Source organism: Esox lucius, chromosome 24, assembly GCF_011004845.1.
Source record: "Esox lucius isolate fEsoLuc1 chromosome 24, fEsoLuc1.pri, whole genome shotgun sequence".
Taxonomy (NCBI): domain Eukaryota; kingdom Metazoa; phylum Chordata; class Actinopteri; order Esociformes; family Esocidae; genus Esox; species Esox lucius.
The window spans coordinates 13,192,072-13,207,969 of NC_047592.1; the positions used below are offsets into that span (position 1 = coordinate 13,192,072).

The window sequence follows — 15,898 nt, forward strand, 5'->3', positions numbered from 1 at the left end:
TGCGAAGGGCTGTGGCAAGGTTGTAAATAGGTTGTAACAGATTACTTATTTTGCTTAGAAAGTCTACTGCGATCCAGCCACCGATGGTTTCCGCAATTAATCACATCTAATTGGAATGTCGCTGTAAGGTTGTAATGAGGTTATCATAACGCTGAAATACAATAGTGTTAGGGAAGGACTAGAACATTTTATATTTGTGTTGCTGTCGGCTGTAGCCCCGGATTAGCCATGGGAACAAAACCCTAATGTCGAATGTTGCAATAAGACTGTGTTACGTTTCTACGTTCATTATGCTAACAGGAACATACTGTTCCCCCAGAGGGATGCAACATCTAGCACAGGTGCCCAATGTCACGCTGACTGTTATTGGCGTGCTATAGTCTTATGAATCATCAGGACTGCTGCTGCCGGCACTTCTCACATTTCCTGTCCTGGTGTTCGGCCACCCGTTGGTGTGCTGGACTGAATGGTACAGTCACCCTGGTGGCTTCGCATTGCGTGAGCTATAACCCGGTTTCTCCATCGCTGGCTCTGTTAGGGAGAGTTACCTTGGGGGGAACTGCAGTCCCATCTATAATTCACACACTTCTGTGAAATACCTTATGTAACATTGTGAATATGATGTTGGGTTGGGTAGGTTAGTTGGACATAGCCTGCATGAACACTTTAAGGTTAGGAAGTTCTCAACGTTGTGGATCTCGTTTCCGGCTGCTGTGGTTGCTGCTGAAGGTGAACGTGTGTGCACAGGCTTCCATGTGCATGTAACATTAGTAGGTTTAGGAGGGAAAACCACGGCCTTGCCAGACCCAAGATCAAAGAGGAAGAAGGAAACATGACAGCTGATTTATGAGGATGTATTCATAAACAGTCTGATAGTTGAGGAATTATCTTGGAACTGAGGCCGTGTGGGAAGAACTGTTGAGTGGGATACTAAGGTGATGAGCCAGGAAATAGTGAGGTAACCTAGATAGTGACATACAGGGGTAGAGTAGATGGTGACACAGCGAGGTAGCCTAAATAGGGACATAATGAGGTAGACTATATAGTGACAGTGCGGAAGTGTAGGTATTGGCCCAGTGAGGTAGACTAGATAGTCACGCAGTGAGGTAGTGTCAATAGTTACATAGTGAGGTAGCGTAAATAGTGAGTTAGCCTAGATATTGATTTAGTGAGGTAGCCTAGATGGTGAAAGAAAATGAGTGTGAAGAAACTGAGAGGGTCTATTTTTACTTCCATTACCAGGTTTTCAGTTTCAGTTAGCACCGCCCAAAAGCCTTGCTGGGTCTCTTTCATTCCTTTGCTTTCATTTTTTTATTCGTCATTCTTCTTTCCCTCAAAGAGTGTCCATTTGCCTCAATATCTTTCCTGGAGTAAACACACAGGCAGCAGTCTATTAAATAGTCCTGCGTGGTCCAGAGTGACTCATCTAATGTAAAGTGCATGTCTTGTGCACAGCCGCTGGTCTACTGTCTTAAGCCTCTGGCATAGCTTCTAAAAGGACACAACAGCTATTCTGGTACGCTTTAAAGTCCTGGTTCCATCGTCCGTTTAGCGGGAAATAAAGCCAGAGGAACGCACACATGCAGGTTTCCCATTCTACGACCACAGCTAAATGCTCTGGAAGCGGGCGTGGAAATGTTAGTCATAACGAGGGTTAGGGTTGGAGTTGCGGTGTGTGTTCCTGCATGAGGTTTTGTATAGACATCTGGTCATGATTGTCGGGTTAATGAGAAGGCGCAGTAGAGACATGGCAAGGCGCGCGCGCACACATGCACGGAGATAGGTTGTGTTCCCCTGAATGTTCCGGAGTCTCTGTTCTACTTGGCGGACACGCGCCTACACTCTGTCTCTCAAGAATGACAATAACATTTAGGAGTTCAGGGAGGAGAAGCAGTTCTCTCGTGTTTGGTTAAAGTTGGCAGACTGTGTATGCCTGTTTATGAGCTAGTAGTCTAAACATTTTCAGTTTCAAAGCGTTTTGGGCTGTGAAGAATTGATTGGCTCCCCCCATTTGTATTAAAACCGTTAATGAACAGGTGTCTGGTTTACAGACCATTGACAGAAGTCATTGTTCCTTATCAGATCCAGTGAGCTTAGTCTCAAATAAGGTGTGGTGCTCTCAAAATGTGTCTCTGTATAATGTCAAGGGAAATCTATACAGTAAATGAACCTACTGTTCTATAAGCCACTGATGTATTAACAACAACTTAAACCTCCAAACACCAACCAAGTGTATAGAAAGAGGGAAGAGCCACAGGGATAGGTGGATAGATGGGTGGATCTATAAGTCGCCTGAGGCATTGCGAGTCGTTTTTTAATAATCTTTGTCTTCTTCAAGCGCTTGAACATACAGATGTGGGTCTGTGTGAAATACAGATGAGCGTGCGTGTGTGTGTGTGTGTGTGTGTGTGGTACCACTGGGCCACAGCGCTGGAACATGCAGGTGCAGGGAGAACCGGACTACAAGCCGCTGCATGCTTGCGTGATTGTTCCGGACGTGCACAAAAAAAGCCTGATATCAGCACAGTGTAATAATGGCAGAGGCTTGTTCTGGGGGTCCGGGTAAATAGTGGCGCATTCACATCACATTCCGTTTGGCAACTGATGCACAACGATAATGTCGGTCCTTTCCACAACGGTAATGTACCCGTCTCTTCCTTTTGTCAACTTCCTCACAACCCCGATGAATAACTCTTTCTCTCCCGCTCTCTGCCTCTCTTTCTCTCTGTCTCTCTCTTTTTTCTCTTTGTCTCTCCAGGTAAGACTCCCGCCACGGACACGGCTGCTGGAGGGGACTACGGCGTGCCCACCCCAGGCCCCGCCTTCAAGGAGGTGTGGCAGGTGAAGGTGTGGCCTAAAGGGCTGGGCCAGGCCAAGAACCTGGTGGGCGTCTACCGGCTGTGCCTGACCGACAAGACAGTCAACTTTGTCAAGCTCAACTCGGACGCGGCCGCCGTGGTCTTGCAGCTGATGAACGTGCGGCGCTGTGGCCACTCTGAGAACTTCTTCTTCGTGGAGGTCGGTCGGTCTGCGGTCACAGGCCCCGGCGAGTTCTGGATGCAGGTGAGATCTGCGTGTTCACTGGCAACCATTCAAGGTTTAATCTCAAAGGTGGGATGAAAGTCGAGGGGATTGCTACAGGTTGGTTAAGGTTAAAGCTCAAGGTGATTGATTAGAGATGAGAAAATATTGCTGTTAGTTAACTTTCTTTTTGCCTTACGCAGGTGGATGACTCAGTGGTGGCCCAGAACATGCACGAGACTCTTCTGGAAGCTATGAAGGCCCTGAGCGAGGAGTTCCGCCAACGCAGCAAATCACAGTCCAACTCCGGACCAGGCGGTGGGGCCACCGCCTCCAATCCCATCAGCGTCCCGTCGCGGCGCCACCACCCCAACCCGCCCCCCAGCCAGGTGGGCTTTACGCGCAGGCCCCGCACTGAGCCGCCCGGAGGCACTGGGACTGGGGGCAACAGTGCCAACGCGTCGCCCACCCCGCGCCACAGCTTCCCCAGGTCAGGTACAGTCAGCGATGGGGGCAAAAGTGACGAGGGAGCATGCAGCGGCACGGGGCAGAGTTCCAGTCCGACCGCCAACGGGTCCTGTTCCACCACGCCCATCCTCAGGTCCAAGTCTGCCCGCTCTGCCACCACCCCGGCCAAGAACAACCCCCTGGGCTTGATGCGTTCTGTTTCCACCCCGGCCCCCTCCCCAGCTCCTAGCCTATCTTCCAGTTCCGGCCACGGCTCTGAGTTTGGAGGCGTTGCTGGTGGAACTGGAGGAGCGGGTGCCGGGGCCTATAGCCGCGTCCCCTCCCACAGTGCTTCTGTGTCGGGTTCCCCCAGCGACTACGGCTCCTCGGACGAGTACGGCTCCAGCCCTGGGGAGCACTCGTCCCACTCCCTCCTGGCTCCTTCACCCAACATGCTCGGCGGGTCGGGCAGCCTGGGCGGCAACGGTCAGTCTCTGGACGACGATGCTGCTAACTACATCCTAATGGGCCAGCGTGGTGGAGCGGGCGGAGAAGGGGGAGCTGCCACATCCGTCTCTCAGTCAGCTAAAGCATCGAGCTCCACCACTTCCCAGCATCCTCTAACCAGGAGGGTCCTGCGGCGCTCCTCTAGCCGAGAATGTGAGGCCGAGAGGCGGCTGCTGAGCAAGCGGGCATCCCTGCCACCCATGGCCCTGGAACGCCTGGCCCCTCGGCCTCGCAGGGGGGAGGAGGAGCCGGAGGAGGAGGCCGCCGACTATGCCATAATGTCACGCAGCACCAGCAGGGAGTCCTTCACCACCTCCTCCTCTTCGTCATCACGGAGGGACTCCGAGATGAGCCCCGGATGCGGGGGCGGAGGAGGGGGCTACCTGGACGTGGCCGGCGAGCTGGCCGGAGGTGGTGTGGTGGCCCGTGATAACGGCTACATGTCCATGTTGCCGGGAGGAGCGGCCCAACCTCCGGTCGCCCTCACCCACCCGCTCTCTGTCGCCTTGGCCGACTCGGAGTCCAAGCCGGCGGACGACTACATGGCCATGACGCCCAACAACAGCGTATCGCCGCCGCAGCAGATCCGGGCCCCCGCCGGCGACGGCTACATGATGATGTCACCCAACAGCAGCTGCTCCCCGGACCAGCGAGGCGGCGGCGGCCTGGCGGGCGGGGCCTGGGTAGGCAGCAGCAGCGCCGACAGCCGGGCCGGCAGCGACTACATGAACATGTCCCCCATCAGCGCCCGCTCGGTCAGCAGCAGCACCCCCCCGCCCGAGCATCCCCCTCACCCTGACCCCCACCCCCTACAGCAGGCCCCCAAGATGGTATACTCGTACTACTCACTGCCCCGCTCCTACAAACACACGCCGCCTGCTGGACACTTCGAGGACGGCCCCGGTCGAGGGAGGCGGCCAAATGGGAGTGCTGATGGCAAAGCAGTTGGCAGGGAGACCGGGGGGCGTCAAGACCCCAATTTGGGCGCAGTCCAAGGCCGCCATCTGTCTCTCTCCTCTTCCTCCTACTCCTCCAGCTCGGCCAGCAGCGAGAGCCTAGGGGAGAACGAGGAGAGAGCGCCTCAAGGGGCGGGCCCTTCCGGTGGGGGGGCTCACTCTAAAGACATGGGGCTCCTCCAGCAGAGGCGGGGGGGCCCCAAGCAGGGCCAGCACGGAGGATCCAGGACGCGGCCAGTCAGCTTGTTCGTGGACGTGTCCAAGGCCAACACACTCCCAAGGGTGCGTGAGAACCCCCTGCCCCCGGAGCCCAAGAGCCCCGGGGAGTATGTCAGCATCGAGTTCAAGGGGGACACCAGAGGAGCTCGGGGAGGGAGGGGCCTCAGACAAGGGATGTCCCTCCCTCACAGTCCCAGTCAGTGCCCCTCACATCGGCCAGCCTCTTGTCTTGGGGGGTTCCAGCCCCTCTCCGGCAGCCCGTCAACCCCACTCACGCCCCCCACCCCTCCGTCAGGCTCCGAGTACGTTAACATGGACCTGGGGCCCTCTCCCTCGCCGTCGCCTCTCTCTTTGACCCCACTGGGCTTCCCGTCCTTCCCTGTCCCTCCCACGCCCCCGCCAAAATCCCTGGCCCCCAAGTCCCGTGACGAGTGCAGTGTGGCCCCTCAACAACAAAGGGGGCCCGAGGCAGCTGAAGCAGGACCTCGAAAAAACGGACAGACCCCCACTGTTGGGGTGCCCCTCTGCGAGTCTCCTCCCTGTGGGGACTATACAGATATGGCCTTCAGCCGGGACAACCACACCGTTTCTAGACCCAATTCTAACAGCACCTCCCCAAAGGCCCCCTCCCCAGCCAGGCCCGAACCCCCTGTGCCTATCCTCACCCTTAATCTGGACTTTCCCTTGACCAGAACTGGGCCCAACCCGGACCACGGCGCTAAAGTGATCCGGGCCGACCCACAGGGCCGCAGACGGCACTGCTCCGAAACCTTCCTCACCTCCCCCTCTCTTCCTCCCACCTCCTCGTCATCCTCTTCCTCCTCCAACTCCTCATCCGCTGCCTCTCTTTTCCCAGAGCAGGCCCAGGCCGTGGTCCGCCGGCTGGGGTTTGAGGGCATATTGTGGGGGAATGCCGCATCGGCTGAGCATCTCCCTTCCTCGCAGTTCCCTCACCCTGGGCCTGGCCTACCCGTTGCCCAGGCACTATCCATGGAGCAAGGTCTCAACTACATAGACTTGGACTTGGCAAACAAAGAGAGCCCTAATTCAGCTCTGGACGGTTCTTCGAGTGTCCAGGCTGTCCTCCCTCGCCTCTACCCCGTGGTGAATGGGGGGGCTGGGGCGGGGCTGTCTGTGGCCGGAGTTCAGGCCAGTGGAGGCTCCAACCTCAACACTTACGCCAGCATCGACTTCTACAAGTCTGAGGAACTGAGGACACATCAGAACGGAAACAAAGACGGTACAGGTCAGAGGTTATCTCTACTCCTATTGACATACTTGCGTGGATTTCCCACCAATGTGATGTTCACCACACCTTTGTAATTTGAATACTATATCACTCTAAATATCTTCCCTATAGCACTTTTTGTCTTTCTCTTTTAATCTCGTTTACTGTCCCTCTTTCTCTCTCCTTATGTGTCTCTGTCTTTTTGTCTATCTGTCTCTCTCTTTACCCCCCATCTCTGTTTACAGCTGTATCTACAATGGCCTCGGAAAGTATTCAGAACCCCTTTTTCTGGCAGCCTCTAAACCCCCCTCTGAGATGTGTTGAGGCATATTGTACATTACTCAGATATAAACAATGGTAATTTAGATAATCCAATGGACTCAAGCTGCTCTGTCCATCTATGGTTATAAGGTTAGAGGCAGTCCCACCTGGTGCCGGATTACCCAGCAGAGACACACACACACACACACAAACTGAAATACATGCAGACACACAGACTCACACTCTCACACAATCACATTTTAAGTTCTCCAGATCTTTGTTAAGATAAATTTAAATCAGAGGTATTACTGCTATCTTTAGACCAGTACTGTAGATAAGTAGATTAACATAAATCATTGGACGAGTCGGACAAGTTGACACAAGAAGCTTTGAACTGCCTCACCTTTCTGACAAACCAAACTTTTCTGAGGACAAGAAAACAATTCAATATCAGTGAACCCACTTTCCTCTCTACCTGAGCTGTTTCGTTAGTGACATACCCTGACTAGGGATTTAAAAGGCTATAGTAGTCTTAGCTTTAGCTAGCTTTCAAAAACGTGGCCTTCATGGAATATTGTTAGCTAGCCCACAACAGTTTGTCTTAATGGAGTGTTAGCGCTAGCACATCAGAGTGGGTCTTTATGAAGAATGTTAACCGCTAGCACATCAGAGTGGGTCTTTATGGAGAATGTTAGCGCTAGCACATCAGAGTAGGTCTTTATGGAGAGTGTTAGCCCTAGCACATTTGAGTGGGTCTTTATGAAGAATGTTAGAGCTAGCCCACCACAGTAGGTCTTTATGAAGAATGTTAGCACTAGCCCACCATGGTAGGTGTTAATCTAGAATGTTAGCGCTAGCACACCAGTGGGTCTTTATGGGGAATGTTAGAGCTAGCCCACCAAAGTGGGTCATTATGGAGAATGTTAGCGCTAGCCCACCAAAGTAGGTCTTTATGGAGAATGTTAGAGCTGGCCCACCACAGTGGGTGTTTATGTAGAATGTTAGCGCTAGCCCACCACAATGGGTCCTTGAGGGTAGATCTCTGGCTTTGCGTGTTAGCATGGTCGCGTCAGAGAGGCAGCGTGGGGGAGAATGTTACACGTTGGCTTTGAATGTTGAGAACGGGCCAGTGTTTCACTGGCTCACACTGCTCTCAAATGCCTCTACAGTGTCCCCTCCCTGCTCCTCATCCTTCCAGCCCCTTTCTCCTCCCCCTTTCTCCTCCTCCAATAAATGATCCTTTTGTTCGGGTGTTTCTACCGTGGTGGGTTGCCAGCACCCTTCATCTGGGCCAGGCTGGATTGAGCTTCCCTCCTCTTCCCCTGAAATTGTTTTCCTTCTCTCTATCCCCATTTCCCATTTCTCTCTCACAGTCTCTTTTCTTTCTCTCTCTCTCTCTCTCTCTCAAACACACACACACACACACACTCACTCTATCTCTTTCTCACACTATATATTTGTCTCCATATTTTTCTACTTTCTTTCTTCATTTAACTTGCCTTTTGTCTTCTTTTCCTCTCTCCTCCCTCCATTTTTGCATTGTATGTCCCAGAACTATGAGAGAAGGCAGATAAAAATAGATTTTAAGAGTGCATGGGAAGTCCCCCTCTTATGGAGAAGAGAGGAAATCAACTGTGATAGAGGGAATGACTGAAGGAAGGATGAAATTAGGATTAATGATCCAGATGACTGATCTCTGGATCAAGATGTGGTTTTAGAAGAAGTTATTGTCTCATCCGTGCATTTATTAAGTCTTAAGATTTTAGGTAAACTAACTGATCCTTCTGGCAGGCCGGTGTGTGTGCATGTGTTATGATGTGGTTTTGGAAGCAATTAATCGTCTCATCTGTGAATTTATTTAGTCCTAAGATTTTAGGTAAACTAACTCTGATCCATGGGAATTGTGGGTATTTCTTTCTGGCAGGAGTGTGTGTGTGTGTAGCTGTGGTGACTGGGTGTCTGTTTGCCTAGAGATGGTTTGTGGGTGTTTAGATTAAGACTTAGTAACTTAATTGTAGTCACTGGCGCCTCACCAGCAGGCCAGACACAGTGGCTACAAACGCCATTTCAAAATAGGGGGCGCAAACTTATGTTTTTGCACCTCCACTTATTTTACTAGAAAATGACCACAATCCATTTGATCTTTTCCACTTATTTGGAGCTAGTGTGCATTAAAAAAGAGAGTATATTTGACTTTTTTTTCCTTAATTACACAAACATTTCCAGATAGCATCTTGCTCCCCTCATCTTCCAAGACGAATGTGTTGCACCTCGGAAGTGTTTCTTTGCTCCTAAAATACGTAGACTCTCCACAGCTGGAAGCATTCTTAACACGTCCGTCCCAGGGAAGAGGCACCAGCGAAGAAAAGGACGAGAACATAGTAAATCTATTTCTAATATCTAGTTATTTTATTGGTGTTTAATGTGTGACGCATTCAGGGTGTCGTCACGATCGTATGAGCCGTGAAAGTAATTGAAGCCTGTATATTTCCAAGATGAGGACCATCAGCGCAGGCCTTTGTGGTATGACTTTGATCTGCTACGGCCTCGGAGAACTCTGTGCACCTTGTCGTCCATTACAAATTTGAAAACCACATGTCTTCAGACAAGTTAGGTCAGGACTCATATTACCAGTGCTTCATCTATCTGGAATGCACAGTTGCATGTTATGGAGGTATATGCCAAAGGAAATACACTAAAGTATATACGGTGCAAAATAATTCAGACCCTTGAACAGTTCTCGAAATGTAAAGAATTGAAAATGGCACATTGACATTTTGTTCTGTCTGATATTTTAAAGCACACTGACACTTCAATCAATCGATAATTGCAAGGTGACATTGGTTTTTTGTTGAGATATATTTATATAAACTGAAATAGGTTGCCCCAGATTCCTGCCCCTGACTCTTAACCCTGACTCTTAACCCTGACTCTTAACCCTGACTCTTAACCCTGACTCTTAACCCTGACTCTTAACCCTGACTCTTAACCCTGACTCCTACCAATGACTCCTGCTTAAGGCCAAGATGCCCAAGTCGCCCCTTTTCCAAACAGAGTTTGTTCCACACACTGAAATACGTCTTCATCCAGAGCCACAGTTTGCTTACTCTAAATGTGGCCATTCATATAGCTTGGCCATGTGCTATTAAAGGATTACATTATTTTTGTTGTTAATGCACACATTTTCCAACCAAAATTTGAGCTACTCCTATATCCCAAACTCTGGAGAGGTGAGGAAGAAAGTTGGGTTAGGTATCTCGCTCAAAGGTTGAATAGCAGATTTCTTTTCATTTTGTCGGCACTGGGCACAGGCCTGGCTGAAGGATAAAGTCACTGATGTGGCAGATGAAATCAGTGAAGGGAAAGTTTTTCTTCAGTTCTAGCACTGCAATTGTACTGAATTGAGCTTATCGTTGCCTTAACAAAAGAACCATAAAGCTCAAATGCTGAGACTGTAGTGTTATTTTGATGTGACAAATTGGTTTGAAATGTACAGGTGCTGGTCATAAAATTTTAATATCATCATAAAGTTGATTTATTTCAGTAATTCCTTTCAAAAAGTGAAACTTGTATATTATATTCATTCATTACACACAGACTGATATATTTCAAATGTTTATTTATTTAAATTGTGATGATTATATCTGACAACTAATGAAAATCCCAAATTCAGTATCTCAGAAAATTTGAATATTACTTAAGACCAATACAATTTTTTTTTTAATTTTAGAAATGTTGGCCAACTGAAAAGTATGCACATGAAAAGTATGAGCATGTACAGCACTCAATACTTAGTTGGGGCTCCTTCTGCCTGAATTACTGCAGCAATGCGGCGTGGCATGGAGTCGATCAGTCTGTGGCACTGCTCAGGTGTTATGAGAGACCAGGTTGCTCTGATAGTGGCCTTCAGTTCTTCTGCATTGTTGGGTCTGGCGTATCACATCTTCCTCTTAACAATGCCACATAGATTTTCTATAGGGTTAAGGTCAGGCGAGTTTGCTGGCCAATTAAGAACAGGGATACCATGGTCCTTAAACCAGGTACTGGTAGCTTTGGCACTGTGTGCAGGTGCCAAGTCCTGTTGGAAAATGAAATCTGCATCTCCATAAAGTTGGTCAGCAGCAGGAAGCATGAAGTGCTCTAAAACTTCCTGGTAGATGGCTGCGTTGACCTTGGACCTCAGAAAACACAGTGGACCAACACCAGCAGATGACATGGTACCCCAAACCATCACTGACTGTGGAAACTTTACACTGGACTTCAAGCAACGTGGATTCTGTGCCTCTCCTCTCTTCCTCCAGACTCTGGGACCTTGATTTCCAAAGGAAATGCAAAATGTACTTTCATCAAAGAACATAACTCAGCAGCAGTCCAGTCATTTTTGTCTTTAGCCCAGGCGAGACGCTTCTGACACTGTGTCTTGTTCAAGAGTGGCTTGACACATAGAATGCGACAGCTGAAACCCATGTCTTGCATACGTCTGTGCGAGGTGGTTCATGATGCACTGACTCCAGCTGCAGTCCACTCTTTGTGAATCTCGCCCACATTTTTGAATGGGTTTTGTTTCACAATCCTCTCCAGGGTGCGGTTATCCCTATTGCTTGTACACTTTTTTCTACCACTTAGACACAGAGCTCTGTCATCACCCAGCCTCTTTAGCTATGACCTTTTGTGTCTTGCCCTCCTTGTACAAGGTGTCAATGGTCGTCTTTTGGGCAGCTGTCAAGTCAGCAGTCTTCCCCATGATTGTATTGCCTACAGAACTAAACTGAGAGACCATTTAAAGGCCTTTGCAGGTGTTTTGGGTTAATTAGCTGATTAGAGTGTGGCACCAGGTGTCTTCAATATTGAACCTATTCACAATATTCAAATTTTCTGAGATACTGAATTTGGGGTTTTCATTAGTTGTCAGTTAAAATCGTCAAAATTAAAAGAAATAAACACTCGAAATATATCAGTCTGTGTGGAATGAATGTATACATTATACAAGTTTCACTTTTTGAATGGAATTACTGAAATAAATCAACTTTTTGATAATATTCTAATTTTATGACCAGCACCTGTATAGCTCTATCTCAGCTACACATCATGTACAGCAAACAAAGTATTAAAACATTATTGGCAATATAGGCGATAAGATACAGGGTCACCCATTAAGAATGCCTAATGTAACATATATTCATGCAAAAGAAATACTAAAATAAATGGAATGCTGAAGAATAAGAAACGAACAGAATACAAACAATACAATGAAACAAAATATCAGATAAATGGCTCCGTATTAAGGCTAGATCAATAAATCACAATAAATGTGAACAGAACAATGAAATAATTCACCTTTTGTGCAAACTGTCCAATATGCTTTTGACACCCATTCTTCTATTTATCATTGATTACCAGGTGATACCAGGCCACAAACACCCATGTGGAACAGTTCTCCCATTTCAAATACGCAAAGCAGACAATAATTTTGGAACCCTGCTGTGCGTTAGCATTTGGTTAGCATTATCATTGAATTCCGACCACATAACCATGTGGAACATTTTAGTTGATTCCAAATACGCAAAGCAGACTATCTATAATGATCACATTTGTAGTACATTATTTCATGAAATATAGTGATATTAACTGTTTTAAAGATATTTCATATTTCGTGGATTCAGGACATCCATGCCCCAAAAGTCCATGAAGGGCTAAAATACATTTGCCAGTAGGCCCACTCCAAACATGGAAAATCAAGCCAACTTGGTATTTTTCACAAGGTGTGATGTGGCACAATACACTTCTGTGAATCAAATCCACACTGTTTACATAATCAATGAAGCCATAACAGGGCTTTGAACCAGTTCATATTAGATGAATGTTTCTGAACAGAAAGACTGCAGCCGGAATTGGATCTTAGGCTAACCTTATGGGGTACCTGAGCTGGCTCCTCTGTTCCAAGATCAGAGGTGTAGGAGCTGTAGAGCCATTATCCTGATGGTGCTTGTAGAAGAGTGGGTGGAGTTTATGTGGAGCGCATCCTTGTGCCCTCTTGTGATGGTGGCATGAGCTGCGCCATCTGTGGTCTGATGGACCTGCATCTGCTCATTGTTCTTTTACTTTGTACGGCTACATTGCCAAAAACAATTTATCCTATCCGTTATTGCGGAGGCAAATTAACTAATTTGAGCTAGGTATTAGGATATGTCTATTTGCTAACAATTAGGGTTATTTTATGGGCTGCGTGTGACAGATTTGAGTGTAGTGGTAAAATTCACCCCGCTATTATAAATCAAGTATCACAGGCGTGCCATTTTATTTTAAAATGTATGGAATCCCCAAAAGGTCATCCCTTACTACCTAGCGCCCCTCCACACACACTTCCAAGGCGTGTGCCTTCCTTTGAACCTCTTTTGCTATTCTTATACAGGGACATCAAACTAGAACTGAGGGGGCTAAGCCCTCTTCTGCCCCACCCTTGGCGCCGGGCCTAACTGGGCATTCGATCTTGCTCCTGGCCCGACGCTTATAGCCGCTGGGCTACCTTTTGCTATTCCATCGCACTGACCTGAAACACTAGCCTGCGCTCTGGCAAGCCTGATGAGACATGGCATGTTGGCAGCTCCCTGAAGCGCTGTGCCACGTGTGGAGAGGTGCTTAACCAGCAATGGGCGATGCTTGGAATACACACACAGACACACTCACACACACACACACACACATTGTTGGGATTTGCAAGGAAGGGGAACAATAAGACTCCATTCACTGAAATGTACCACACACACACACACACGTCTTGCTTTGCTGCGGTGACTGCTCACGCTGTTGAGAGTGCCTCAGTGAGTGAGCGACGGACTGAAGTTGTGCCTGTGCAGTTTGTGCGCGTTTAATCCGTCTCCCCCGTCTCCCCCTTCTCCCCCGTCTCAACACTTCCTCCTCACCCCCTGCCACAAAGAATGGCTCTCCTTGTTGTTGGAGTTATATTAGATATGTCACCCAATACACACCCACACACACTCTATCTCTGTCTCTTACTCACAAACACACACACACACACACACATGCGCGCACACAAACACACACAGACACATACAGACGAACTCACAGACAATAAACACAGAATCAGTGCCCTGAACATTACTTGGCGTAACGCAATGCAGCTTTCCAGTTTTACCCAACAAGATACTCTGCTACTGGATTACCGGACAGAATACTGACTGCAGCTGGACAGACAACAAGTCTAGTCTGTCATTTAATCCCTGACCCGGAACCCTAGCCAGACCACGCTTATTTATACGCTAGCTGTATTTTAGCTCTCCTTTTGTACTCCTTGGATCCCGACTGCAGTCAGTTCACAGCGAGTGCAATATATGCATTTGTTTGGTGTAAAAATACTAGTCTTTTTTTTACTTGGTAGTGTAAAACATAGCTGCCGTGCAATACAAACCATAGCTGACTGGATGTTCAGTGGAGTATTTCGCTGGCTACTGTAAATATGCAGGTAATTAACAGAGAAATACTCAGAAAAGTTTCCGCTTTTGAATGTTCTACAGCTCGTTACTTGCATCATATGCGTCACATGCTGCCTTCTCGTAGTTGTCGCAAAGGTTACTAAACGACTGGTGCTGGGCAGTGTGATATGTTCAGTTCATATGTTCGCCGTCTAAATGGGTAGGCTGCCAACTGTAGTTTGGTGCGCGCATTCTCCTCTTAAATAAAGGTTTGACTGGTTTTGCTCGACGGCGGAGACGGCCACGGGATAACTCGGGGTGCCATCGGCAACGGTCGGGTGCAGACCAAATGGAAGTACACCTTTTGATGCGTTGTGTCCGCTTCCGGAGGGAGTCAGTGGGATATCTGGGAATGAAACATTTCCAATGTAACCACACACGTGCGTGTGAAACCGGGCAAATATTAGCACCCCGCTATTTTGGAAGCATCGCTCAGGCGATTCTCGTACGCCTGCAGTGTTAGGTTGCCATGGGAGCGGAGAATCCCGGAGATCCTTAGGGACCAGATCCAGTTGTTGTCGCTGGCTCGGAAAGGGTTCAGGTCAGGAGAAGAGAGACAGAGATTATGTATGTAATCCTCTGTCTATTTCTGCCCGTTCGGTTTCCTGCTGTGATGTACGCCTACTGTAATGTATTCACCGCCACGTGCCTGGCCTTCACACGGCCAACCGCTCAGTGACCCACCACAGACTGCACACAGCCTGTGTTGGGTTAGGATGTGAGCTGTGTTATGGCCTCTACCACTGACTCATCGCAGAGTGCCTATTCTCACTGCTCAGCCATGTAATATTGGCAATGTACCACAAACCGACCAGATGCCTTATTGCTATTATCGCCCGGGCATCGCAGTTCAAAGCAATTTAAAGTGATGTGATGTCACACCTGTGGTATACAGTCCCTTATAAACCGAGCGGCTTGAATCTAGAATGCTGATTGGCTGATAGCCGTGGTATATGTGAGACCATATATGTGTAGTCATAAGTCACTATATATATATATATATTAGTAAATAAGTATCAGCATTAGTCATGTTAAATGGGCCACAGCCAGTCCTCTCAACTAGCAATCTGATGATACGGATAAATAAGTCGGTGGGATGAGATGTACGATAAGTCCTTTACAAACAGTCCCTAGACCACAGAGACGGGGAATGAGCTGCTGTTCGCTTCCAGCTCTGTTTGGGGTGAGGGTGGTGAAGGCCGACGGAGAGGCAGACTCCAAGGGTGGGACGACTGCGTATTGGCCCCCGATCATCACATTCCACTCGGTGAGATCACTGCTGTGTGACGCCGCAGGGCTTTAATGTAGCAGATGTCTGCTCCCTCCCTGCACCGCGTGGTCGTCCGGTCATACACCCAGGTGGAGGTCTGTCCGTCGGTGGACGTCGCTCTGTGGAATGGCCCCCGCGTGGGTGGACCACCACCCGAATCAGCAGCTCAGCGGGGCGCACACACACACACACACATTCGGCCCCCTGTGTGTAACTGGGCATGATCTGGGCCAGTGCAGCCAGAGTCAGCGAAACTTAATGTGACGCTGCAGCTTTCAACATCAGGGCATAATAAGGCCCCAGTTCACTCTGGAACAGAGCACAGACCAGGGGGTGGTGGGGGTGGTGGGGGGGGGGCTGTTTAAAACCCACACTGAGGTTTTTATCATAAATGTGAACAGTGGAGAGAAGGACCTTGATGACATGGAAACAGAAAGCACCCGGGCCAGCAGAACAGAACAATCAGCCCGTAAATGTCGTGTTTGTTCCGGGTCGT

General features: G+C 48.8%; 1 protein-coding gene across 2 annotated transcripts in view; it reads left to right on the forward strand.

Annotated features, from left to right (window-relative positions):
- The window catches only part of si:ch73-335l21.1 (insulin receptor substrate 1-B), a 43,835-nt gene that overhangs the window by 10,718 nt on the left and 17,219 nt on the right, over window positions 1–15,898 (forward strand). Inside the window, exons 2-3 of one of the 2 annotated variants that reach the window (XM_013140481.4) lie at window positions 2,759–3,063; window positions 3,225–6,390. In XM_013140481.4, the coding sequence (XP_012995935.2) occupies window positions 2,759–3,063; window positions 3,225–6,390 (3,471 nt within the window). Of the gene's footprint in view, window positions 1–2,758; window positions 3,064–3,224; window positions 6,397–15,898 lie in introns of both variants that reach the window. The other variant, XM_013140480.4, reaches the window with a different exon arrangement.